Source organism: Athene noctua, chromosome Z (genome assembly GCF_965140245.1).
Source record: "Athene noctua chromosome Z, bAthNoc1.hap1.1, whole genome shotgun sequence".
NCBI lineage: Eukaryota > Metazoa > Chordata > Aves > Strigiformes > Strigidae > Athene > Athene noctua.
In genome coordinates this window covers 60,633,413-60,645,241 of record NC_134077.1, presented here as the reverse complement: position 1 = coordinate 60,645,241, position 11,829 = coordinate 60,633,413, and the positions used below count along the sequence as shown (strand labels likewise).

The 11,829-nt window shown below is 40.9% G+C and overlaps 1 protein-coding gene across 8 annotated transcripts; it reads left to right on the top strand.

Annotated features, from left to right (window-relative positions):
- Positions 1-12: 12 nt before the first annotated feature.
- On the top strand, positions 13-9,210 carry NMRK1 (nicotinamide riboside kinase 1). Of its 8 annotated transcripts, none has more exons than XM_074933295.1 (10): positions 35-73; positions 1,117-1,225; positions 2,454-2,566; positions 2,980-3,070; positions 3,744-3,792; positions 5,097-5,265; positions 5,344-5,415; positions 6,401-6,507; positions 7,450-7,539; positions 7,919-9,210. In XM_074933295.1, exons 3-10 carry the CDS (start codon positions 2,538-2,540, stop codon positions 7,936-7,938), a joined length of 627 nt encoding a protein of 208 aa, XP_074789396.1. In that variant the 5' UTR covers positions 35-73; positions 1,117-1,225; positions 2,454-2,537; the 3' UTR covers positions 7,939-9,210. The 8 variants fall into 8 exon arrangements, with proteins under 8 accessions (XP_074789397.1, XP_074789401.1, XP_074789396.1 ...); XM_074933293.1 differs by having other exon boundaries at positions 36-140; XM_074933297.1 differs by having other exon boundaries at positions 43-140; positions 1,114-1,225; positions 2,507-2,566.
- The last annotated feature ends 2,619 nt before the right edge of the window (positions 9,211-11,829 follow it).

Sequence of the window (11,829 nt, the reverse complement as noted above, 5' to 3'; positions counted from 1 at the left end):
GGTACGCGGCGGCGGCGGGGCCCGAGGGGCGCGGGCGAGGGTCTGCGCGGCGCCACCCGGTTCCACCGACGGGGTGCGCGGTGCCCCGTCTCGAGCGTGCGACAGGAGCTTGTGCTCGCGGGGGCTGTCCCGGCCCGGTGGTAGGCGCGCCTCGGACAGCTGCATAGCTGGGCGTAGGAGGTGGGGGCTCCGCCGGAGGGGCAGCCCTTCGGCCGGGACGGCTTCTTCTGGGTGTCCCCCCGGCGTCTCCAAGCAGGGGTTAAAGTTAAATGGGAACCCCAGAGAGGCTCAAGCGTTGGGAGCTCTTGGAAGAGGTGTGGGGCTCTGTGGCTCTGAGCGTGAGCTCCCCTGGGCCCCTCCACCAGCCCGGATGTGTGGGTTTGGTGCCTGGGACGGACATTTCCTACCCGGGTCTGGTGGTGCCTAGAAGGGAGGTGTTACTGCGTGCTGGAGTTTTGTAACTCTATGCCGTTAAATATAGGGTGACAGTAATTCAATGTTAAAGTTATCGTGGGTTTATGTCCTTTTGGAGATGCTAAACCAAGCCTAGGTAGATGCTAAACCAAGCCTTGTTCAGGATTTCTGTGTTGCAACATTGGTGACAAATTTGCCTTTTTTGTTTCTGTCATACATTACTCTAGGGAAGGAAGAGTTAGTGGTTTTTTTCCATCCTGGTGTTTTTTGCCTTAAACTGAGATTGGCTTTCATGTAGACAGTGATGTAAGTTAGAGTCCAAAGTTCAGGATGTGTGTTCAGATGTTATTTATTTTGTTGCATAGCATTTTTTATGGAACAAAGGCTAATCCTCTGGAACACAAACCTTACTGATGATTCTCAGAGAAGATCTTTTTTTTAAAAAAAAAAAAAATTAATGGACTGGGTATCATTGCTTCCTGAGAACAGATCATCTGTTTGCACTCTGAATGGACAGCCAATACCATAAACATGCAATGCATCACTGAACTTGAGAATTACAGTATTCTTAGAAAACCTGCACATGCTAACTTATAACTTGCCAATGCTGGCTACTGAACTTGTGCAGCACTATTGCAGATCAATGACTGTTATACTGGTGATGATTTGAATTAATCAGAATGTCTTTTTTTTTTTTAGCAGAAAAAACATATAAAGCAGCCATGCAATGATCACTTCATAGACCTGTGAAATAGTTGAACTTCCAGTCATTGCACCAACTGCAAAAGGATGTTATTAAGTCAGACTCTGTGTATGTCTAACACTTACTTTCACAGAAATAGTGTGATTTCACTTTCATACTGATGTTCTGTAACAGTATTTTTTCTAGTATAGTACAGAATACTTGTTCGTCACAGAGAGGAGACTGTTAACTGCTCAGTCCTTTCAGGTCTTAGGTGTCAGAGGCCTTACGTCCCTAAGTGTAACCTAGGAGGGCAGAGTAGGTAAAAAACAAGGTGTTTGCATGTGGTTAAACAGCTATTAATTGATGTGTGCTCATAGAAAGCAATGTTTCACAAACTCTGTAGACTAGTGCTACTTCCAGGAGAAGCAGCCCCAGTACTGCCTGTTCTGCTACACAATACCTTTACAGGCAGGGGTAACTGGATGGTAAGCTGGAGAGTGTTTGTTCAGCCAAACTAAAGTTCTTCCCCTCCCTCCTCCTTTGCAGAACTGTTTTTCAGTTGGAATAGTTTTCTAGTATAGTTCACTATGGACTCTGCAGACACCTGCTGCAGAAGAATGTTCTGGGAAAAGAGTCAGGGAAAGACAGTATTGTGTCCTCTGACCACTGAAGGTGTTCAGCCAGCCAGAGCCTCTGGGTTGGTTTCTTAGCAGCAACAGGGATTTGGATGGACAAATGTAACCTCTTTCAGAGTCTCAGTCTTTGATCTTTTCTGGAGAAGATCAAGTGCTACCTAGTACTTCTTAGTGCTAAGTCAGCTAGGATGGCTTAAACTACCTTTACAGTCGTTTTAATGACTCCATATTATCTGTGGTGGAGCAGAGGAGAAGTGCTTGTATGGTCTGTGCTGGTTAACTCTCACAATAAGGAAGTGGTGAATTCTTACACTGGTGAGACCAGATTCATAGAAGAGTCTTTCAACATACTTTTTGTTATAACCCTTAATGACTTTTTAAAAACATTTTTCTCCTTAGCATGTCCACTTGTTTCTTTTTCAAGGTTTTTGTTTGGTTTGCCACCACAGCTTCTGTTTACCTAGGCTTTTTTAAACCATTAGTGCTTGTGGTACTGATTGTGCTTTTCTTCAGGGACTTCTGTGGTATTAATATTGGTAGAATTGGATCTCTGAGTGATTAAAATACTGTCTAAGGTAAAATGCATTGAATCTGTGATGTGGCATGAACGTACAGGTTTTTTGCTAGCATTAGAACAAGCAGTTGAAGTTCTGACAGTAGCTTTGCAAAAAGGACAGAATATAAGTCTTATCTATACTTGGTATTTCTTAATACAACAGCTGCTTTCCCTGTTGCTGAATTAAGAGTTTTCACTGGCTACTATTTTTGACAGTGAAGAGGAAGAACTGAGAAGAAAACAAACGATGAAAGCATTGGTTGTTGGCCTTGGAGGGTAAGTATTAGCAAATTAAATTTCCTCTATAGCTTAAGACTGGTCTTCCTTTCAGAATGATGTGATTTCTGGTTTTGAATGGTTATTTTTTGAAAATAGATTACAAATACAACATAATTGTCTCATTTTATGGCATGTAACTCATAAGAAATTGTTCCATCTCTGTTGGAGATCTCGTGTACCACCTCTCTCTAGCCTCTTTCTTGGCACTGCTAGATTTACTGTCTGAAAGCTCTTGGAACCTGCCAGAAAACTTCTAGAGATAGAGAGTATTTATTGTGAATAAACTTGGGGGTGTGAGGGGAGGGAATGTTGGATTGTGTCTTTGTGTCTAACTGTGTGTGTGAACTTGTGTATATTTTTTAAATACTGATTTTTGCTTGATGCGGTTTTTACTGTGTTTTCCAACTCAGTGTAACAAATGGGGGGAAAACAACGCTGGCAAAAAAGCTTAAGAAAAGGCTTCCCAACTGTGATATAATCTCTCAAGATGACTTCTTTAAGGTAACAGTACTGATGGAAAGACCTGATAGGTAAAAGTAGGCTTGAGTAGATTTAGTATAATTTCTTCTCTTTCCAGTTCTTCTACTGATAAACTTTTAAAATTGATGCTGGTAATGTTACCTTCCAGAAAAAGAGAAATAAAATGAGCACTGGGGGTAATGGAACTTTCAGTGGCCAAAACCACTGAGCGCACTCAGCAAAAAGAAATTTTCTGTCTTTGATAGCCTTATAAGATAAGGAACAGTTGCATGTTGGATGCATTTTTCTATATACTTTGTGCTAACGAAGTTAATGATATTGTGTTAACCCTACACCCATACAGCAATAGGTAGTTCTTTGCCAAATCAAAACAGAAGACCAACTTTTGCATTGATGTTGGAGTTGTTTGTTAAGGAGGGTGAAAGAACTCTTTATTTCTGAAGTAAAGCTCTAATGACCTTGAGAGAAATGATTTGGGGAATTTGTTGTTCTAGATTAAATAAGGTGCTTGTACTATATATTAACACTTGTATACAGCAGTTTAATTTTGAAGATAAATTTAATCAATCAGGATACAAAAGTGTATAACCGTTGTATTTGCAACTGCAGTGTATATATACATATATATATATATATATGTGTGACAGTGGTCATAAAAGCAGTGTTAAAAATACTAAATTTTTTTCCCCTTCAGCCAGAGTCTGAAGTAGAAACAGATGAACGTGGATTTAAGCTATATGACGGTCAGTTACTTTGATGTGTTGTTTTTGAACATTATACTGAAATCCTGTTATGCTGAATTTCAAAACTTCTTCCCCTCCACCTCCTGCCCTTCTTCCCTTTCTGAGCTAGGCAGTAAACAAATGATTGTTTCAGAGCAATCCTTTGCTCAGTTTCTTTCAGCTCTCTGAGATAAATACGAACTTCTACAGTTGCATCTAGTGCAGTAGCAAATGGTACTATTCAGTTAAAAGTCTTGGCTTGCAGCACTGGTATAAGCTTAACCATCACTTTATGTAATGATGGATTCTTTTTTCATTTGGTAATGAACTCATGGGATATCACTGTTGAGTCTCTTTCATTGTCATATTCCAAATCAGCCAAAACTCAAGTCTGATCGTCCCACCTTTATTTCATGTCAGATCTCACATAAAGGCCAAAAAGTTTTGAAGAAGTCAACTGTGTCTTATAAACTTCTAGATCCAGATCCACTTTAGGCCAGTGCTTTGGTTCATGTCCTATCTAGTTGTGAACAGTTGCTTATTAGCTAATCTCTGTTGATACTTGGTGATTCCAAAATGTATTACTCGAAACACTGGCCGAAACCTTACACTGTATCTGAAGACTGACTTATCAGCTATGCAGTCCTTGGCTTAACTTCTAGACTTCATGAAACTGGAATGTGAAAGTGAAGGGATAAGTTTGACATGCTGGTTCAAATATCTAGGTTTAATGCTGCTCTTAAAAGCTCCTCTAAAGTGTGTATGCTGTTATGTTATCCAAAGGCTGCCTTCTTTCTACCATTCAGTACTTAATTAATATGTTCTTGCACGTCTACAGACAAAACCGGGTGCTACATTGTGCTGTGTTGCTTTGTATGCCATCCTCCTTTCAATCAATCTGTCCCCAATAAAAACGAAAAGTAAAAACTTTTGAGCATCCAGTCCCTTCACCTGTGTCAGTGACAATTGACAGGAGGATGGAGATCTTGGGGTAAATAAGTTTTTACAAGTTTTGTGGAATAGAAAACTGCAGGGACTGTTAGGGAAAGGCTGTGAAGTAAGGCCACTCACTTTTTGGTGCCACAGAGTTCAGAGAGACCACACCCACCAGAAATACCCTAATCCTGGGAAAAGCTTTAGTTTCAGGGTATCATCAGTTGCAAACATGGAACTACTTTTATGCATGAGACTGACTTTTCTTGGGTAATCCTGCTCCCTTTCATTTAGACGTGCATGTAAATTACTGATTAACCTACAGGTACTTAAAGGCTTCTTGAAATTATTCTTAGGCATTCTTTAATGACCAATTTTCTGTTTTCTTCTAGTACTTGATGCCCTCTATATGGAAGAAATGGTGAAGAGGATTCGCAATTGGATGAAAAGCCCAGCAAGTTCAGGTGTTGTGACAGAAGAGCCACCGAATACATGTGACAATGTGAAAAATACGGATGTTTATATTTTGATTGTTGAAGGCTTTCTGCTATACAATTATGAGTAAGCAGTAATATGTAACCTGGTATATTAAAAGCTGCCCTAAAAGGGGAGAGGCAACTAAATATGTTATTATCGTAGGCCGCTTAATGAACTATGGAATAGAAGATATTTTTTGACCCTTCCTTATGAAGAGTGCAAAAGGAGAAGGAGGTAAGATACTCATTTATTGCTTACTGAGGGTCACTGTACCCCCTAACCTGAAGTGGTTCTTTTGACTAGTTTTTCTTCAGTGCAAATGTAAGCTATTAAGATCATCTGTCCTCTGTGATTCCAGGGAAGACTATGTGGGTATTTAACCGACAAAAACAAAAGCATGCAGAGATGGGGGGTGGGTTGTTTTGATTGGGGTTTTTTTATGTTTTAGAGCACAGGCATATCAAAGTGTTAAAATGTTTTAGAAATGCTGAAAAGAGAATTTGTTGTCCAGATAAATTATTTCAATTACTGACTGCATATTGAAATTACACCATGTTTAAAATGAAAACAATTAAAAAATACTAAGCAGTCTTATCCTTGGTTTAATACTTGGTTAAGGGAACAATGTTTGTTTGTGGGTTTAGTGTACACTCTGTTTAAACTGTGCATTAGTTGTACTGTATATCCGATTTAGATTATTGAGCCAGTGTCTGACTTCCAAATTTGAAATAATACATGTGCACAAAGTCAGAATCTGCTTGCTGAGTAAAGAAATCCTATATTCAACTGGCTTTGGTTGGTTCTATTTTGCTGTTTTTTTCACTAGACTCACCTTTAAAGGACTTTAGTGTCACTGCTGGAAGTGACTAGACAAAACCACTAGTCATTTAAAACTTAAGAAATGTGTATGCCCAATAAAAAAAGTAATTTGTTTTGGTAACACTTTCAATACCACTTAATTTATGTGTAATACCTTTTTCAATTAACACCCCCCCCCCCCCGACTTTTACCTTATTTTAAATGTAGTTTATTGGCACAAATAGTTAAGTTAGCAACAATTCGTATCAGAAGGGTATATTCAAACAAAGGAACCTCCTTTGCTCCAACAGTTACACAACCTGCCAGTCTTTTTAATTTTGGATAGATGCTTTTATAAAACTAGCTGACACTAGGGGAAAAAGTAAAACTTGTATGAGAAAGCAAATATATTTTTATGTAGCACCAGAGTCTATCAACCAGCAGATACACCGGGGTACTTCGATGGACACGTGTGGCCTATGTATCTGAAATACAAAAGTGAATTGGAAGAGAATGCAAGTAACATTGGTATGGTATCCTCAATTTTAAATTTATAAAATACTGAAGTGTGGCAGCTGTGCAGTTTTTGTTGAGTATTTTGAATAGGATAAAATTTTCTTCATGTTTTTGTGGCACTTGGACAGTAGGTTTGGACCTTTTGTTGGCTTGTTTTTCAAGTCTATAGAGTTATGGGTTTTTTAATAATGAAAATTAATGAAGTTAAAACCCAGAAATGTTCTGATCGCTAATTAAGTCCATTTAACAAGTTAGTTTGTGTGTGCATGTGTGCATACATACGTATGGCTAAATAAGCAGCTTCTGAGAATGATAGCTGATGTGCTGGCAGAATTCTTCAGAACAGAATTGAAATCCTGGTTGAAGTCCTGTAATAAGCTGAAGACACTCCTAGGTGCTGACTGTACACACTGCAGTCATCAGTCTTGCATGAGAAGTATCAAAGCTGAGCCAGCTTCTGGGTTGCTGCCATGAGCTTGTGTCATGTTCACACTTGTACAGCTCTTGGACTGCCTGCTTCTGGAGTGGGGGCCAGAGGAAAGGGAAGTTAGGTGGCTGCTTCACCAGCACACCGCTTGTTATTGTGCAGTAAGAATGGGAACTGTAGTGTCCATCCTTCACTTTCTCAAACCCTGAAGCTGAGGAAGAACCTGAGGTCTTCCACTGCATAGGAACCTTTCTGCTTTACTGTCCCAATGTTAATAGCACTACCCTTATGGACACTTTTATACCACAAAAACTGATAAATTAATTCTTAACTAGAATACTTTTTCCATTATGTTATTTTTTTAATGTGTAAAATTATTTTAGGAAAGAAGAAAAGGGAGATACTGTTTTTGGTTTTATTTTTCATCTGTTGTGATGGCACCAATAGGAATACTGGAAACTTAACCAATTGCTGTTACAGATAACTGGCGTAGAACTCACGAAAACTTTTTCTTTTATCTGTCTCAGTTTATTTGGATGGAACAAAATCCCAAGAGGAGCTTTTATCCTATGTGTATAGTGATATAATACAGGAATTAAAAAAGCTGAGGGAAGGAAGTAAGTAATGTTACTGGAAATTGAATCTGCTTATCCCATTCCAAGTTAACAAGAAACTAATCCTTTTATGTGAAAATACTGCAAGGATTATACAGATCTGTATCTCCTTATGTATTACAGTCCTTTTACATGTTTGCCCATTACTTAAATAATCATAAGCTATAACTTCAAGTTCCTTTAAATTGGATATTCTGAATTAAAAAATGAATCCAGTGTACCTAATGATAAAAAATAATTTTAAAAAGGAAGAGCTGAAGGAATATGGGGCAAAACAGCAATGAAAGCAGATGTTTTGGTGGTATTAGTTTCTAATACATGGTGATGTCTTGCGCAAACAGAGAAATGACACTACAGCTTAAATGTATACTATTTATTTTAGATCAGCAGGTCACAACATGATTTTGTAGAAAGTCTGGGTTCCACTTGCTACACCTTGAAAACCTCAAGACTGTCATACTTGTCAAGCCAACCAAATGATGAAATATTACGTATATGTCCATAATGCTAATTCATACAACACAAGTGATTTGTAGCAACTGTTAACTCTGGAAGCCTCAGATATTGTTGAGTAGTATCAACAGTGCATTATTCTCTAGAATTCCTTTAACCAGTCATGCTGATCTTTAAATCTGGTTGAATGTGTATGTTTTAAAGAATATAAATATATCTTTGTGTACAAAACTAAACTATGAAGATGCAGGTCTGTTGGTTTAATAAGTATATTTGAACATGGGTGAATGCAATTTGAAGTGTTCATGTAGGAATGACAGTGATTACCTCTGATATTTTTACAAGCTTCTAATCACTGATAAACATGGTTAGAGGAACTAGCTATGCTGTGGCAATAGTAGGTTTAAGATTATATAAGCTCTAACACTGCTTATTCAGCAACTGGACCTCTTGTATTAATACATCATAACTGAATTTATTTAGACTTGCTAAATACCTCTGTGGTGTCTGTCAAGTTATTTTTAAGTTCTGTATTGGTTGGACCAGTTGGGAATGGATATTTAAAAAAAAAATCCGCACGAACCTGAAGGGAAGTCAGGTTGTTGGAAAAAGATGATGGAGTAAGATGTTGCAGAGAATGCAGATGCATCACTAAGTACACATATTGTGCAGACATTGAGAACTGGGATGATGGCACAGGCTACTAGATAATAAATGAATACTTCAGGGAGGAGGAAGAAAGAAATAATTCTTATTAATATTCATAGCTCAGGTTGAAATTGTAGTAATGAAAGCATTCAGAAAGCAGGTATACTAAATATGTTAAAGCTTTGTGTAGGATTCGTGTACCTATATTTAGATAAACTGGGAAGTTTGAATAATGTTTGGTTGCTGAATAAGTAATGTATTAACTCTTACATTTTTCTATACAGTATCTTACATTTTTATCAGACAGAATAAAAATCGAGCTACAAACATGAAAAGCAAAGGATGGGCTATATTACTTATGTGTCAGCTGAACTGATCTCAGTGATTGAATGTAATGTTTTATTGTTAACAGTATTAAGAGTCATTAACCTGCATATAAGAAAAAGGTCTTAAACAGATTAGAACTGTGTAAAGCTGTGTTTAAGACAGTGCTTCCAAATACTATTTATTATTATTTTGCCATAAAAATACTTCAAGTTGCATTTGATCAAATGCAGTGATGGACTGTCTAACTTTAAACTGTAGTTTTGTTTTTATTTCCCTTTGGAACGGGTGCAACTGTGAGAGATCAGCTAATACTTGGATGGTTGTGGTGGGTTGACCTTGGCTAGCCAACAGGTGTCCACCAAGCTGCTTGTGAGTCAAGATAAGGAGATCACTCAGCAATGATCTCCAAAACAATCAACCAAAACAGCCCTGACTTGGGGAAATTAATTTATTAAAAGTCAAATCGGTAGGATTAATAAGCAATAAGAACAAATCATCAAACATCTTCCCCCACCCCTCCCTTCTTCCTGGGCTCGACTTCACTCTCTATTTCTTTACCTCCTCCTCCTGAGCATTGCAGGGGGATGGGGAACGGCGCTGTGGTCTGCTCATCATATGTTGTCTCTGCCACTCCTTCCTCCTCACACTCGTCCTGCTCCAGCGTGGGGTCCCTCCCACAAGAGACAGTCCTCCATTAACTTCTCGAGCGTGGGCCCTACCCATGTGCTACAGTCCTTCATGAACTGCTCCAGCATGGGTTCCTCACACGGGTCCTTCAGGAGCAGACTGCTCCAGGGTGGGTTCCCTGTGGGGTCACAAGTCCTGTCAGCAAACCTGCTCCAGCATGGGCTCTTCTCTCCATGGGTCCAGAGGCCCTGCCAGGAGCCTGCTCCAAGGTGGGCTGTCCATGGGGTCACAGCCTCCTTCAGGCGCATCACCGTGGACCTCCATGGGCTGCAGGGGGACAGCCTGCCTCACCATGTGTAGGGCATGAGAAGGCTTTGTTATGGTAACCTGAGACAGTTCACTTCCCCTACCCAAGTATGTAGAGTACCAAGCACTTCTTATCTTCTTGTTAGGGTAAGCTGGGATAGTTTGTTTCCCCTTTGTCTGCACATACTCCTTCACAGGTGTCAATGTGTCAGCCAGCTGCAGATCTCAGAATTCAGACAGCAATACCTGTATTACATCAGCAAGTTCACTAATGAGCAAAACAGGACCATGCGTATGTATGATATGTTAAGCAGTGCAAGTTTTATTATCCACCCCTGCGGTGTTTTTGCTAGAGCTTCACTTCCGAGTGGGGCTCCACTGCATCAGGTCCCCATCTGATCAGTGTTGGTGTCTGGGGGCTCGCACTGTGGTAATGCCCCGCTTTCCATAAAGCCAAAGCTTTCACTCACTGAGTGCTGTGCCTTGTCCCTGAGGGATCTGACCAGCTTTTTACTCGTAAGTGCTCACTGAGACCATCCTTAGATGGTATCAAAACTGATCTCCTACAATGAGTGGTTCTTCATTCTCCCAGTCCCCACCTTTGCCTACAGTGACTTGGGTGGTGTGGCTGGAGCACCTGCCAGTGAAGACTGAGGAATAAAGTTGTTGAGTACCTCAGCCTTCTCCTTATCCCAGGTAACCAGGTCTCCTGTTTCCTTCTGGAGAGGGCCCACACTTTCCTAGTCTTCCCTTTATTGCCAGCGTATATACCTATAGAAACTTTTCTTGTTGACCTTGACGTCGCTGGCCAGATTTAATTCTATTAGCGCTTTGGCCTTCCTAAACTAATCCCTGGCTGCTCAGTTAGTTTCTCTGTATCCCTCCCGGGCTACCTGTCCTTGCTTCAACACTCCATTAGCTTCCTTTTTGTGTTTGAGCTTGACCAGCTCCTTGTTCATCCATGCAGGCCTTCTGCGTGATGCATGAATGATGTCTGTGCTTTGTCTCCAGCACCTCCCACCGAACACCTTTGTAGTCAGAACTGTCCAGTCACTTAATTAATGTAGCTGTGGGAGAGCAAGAACAGTGTGAGAGTAAAGAAAACTGGAAACTGTTAAGGAGTAAAGTGAGAGTGTTCTGTTGGGAGGCTGCTCCTATTTCCACAGAGAGGTTAGTGTGTCAAAAAACTCTTCTGTTCCTGTTACATTACTTGATTTACTAAAAGACTACCACTGCCTGCATGACTTTAAGCAGTGAACTCTTCAGGTTCTCAAACCAAGGAGGGGATGGACCCTTACAAAGGAGACCCTCTGGTATGAGCTGCTTCTTCTCAAAGCAAGTTGGAAAGGTCGTGGTGACTTGCTGAAGGATGAACGCGGGTGTTGAAACGCGGTCAGGCAAGTTTTGTCAGGTGGAGGAGGATGTGCTCAATTGTCATCTGGGTGAAAGTGTGTTACTGTGGGGTAAAATGTAGTATCCAGTGGCTCATGCATTGCTAGACACTGCTTAACTTGCCTCCTTGCTTTTCTCTCCCTGCAGTTGGTCTTCGTTCTTGTTTTCAGAAAGCACAATCCAGCTTTGGTCTGGCACAGAGGTACTTGCAGAGTTCCCTTTGTGGGTCCTGCCTCGTCGGGCCAGCTGCTGCCCGGGGCTGGCAGCATACCTTGCCAAAGGCTGGAGCAGCCAACCTGGCGGAGGCCGGTGGCCTGCCAGGCGAGAGCTGGCGTTAACAACTACTGAACTTGCAGTTTATTCATTTTTTGTGCGAGGACTCGAGAGGAGCGAGGCAGGCACGCATCCTCCTTAGGTGCGCTCCAGAGGCATTTCAGCGTGGCTGCTGCCCCGCGGCAGCCCCAGGGTGCTATTTCGGGCAGACTGGGACTAGCGCTGTGCACGGGGACCGGCTTCTGCCTCCTTGTAACCACCGGGCGC

What these genes read in the sequence shown, in the direction of transcription:
- NMRK1 (XM_074933296.1), top strand. Translation starts at nt 2,538, where the DNA reads ATGAAAGCATTGGTTGTTGGCCTTGGAGG. An exon ending in CTCAAGATGACTTCTTTAAG is followed by an intron (nt 3,071 to 3,743) that starts GTAACAGTACTG and finishes TTTCCCCTTCAG; the next exon opens with CCAGAGTCTGAAGTAGAAAC. An exon ending in GAGTGCAAAAGGAGAAGGAG is followed by an intron (nt 5,416 to 6,400) that starts GTAAGATACTCA and finishes ATTTTTATGTAG; the next exon opens with CACCAGAGTCTATCAACCAG.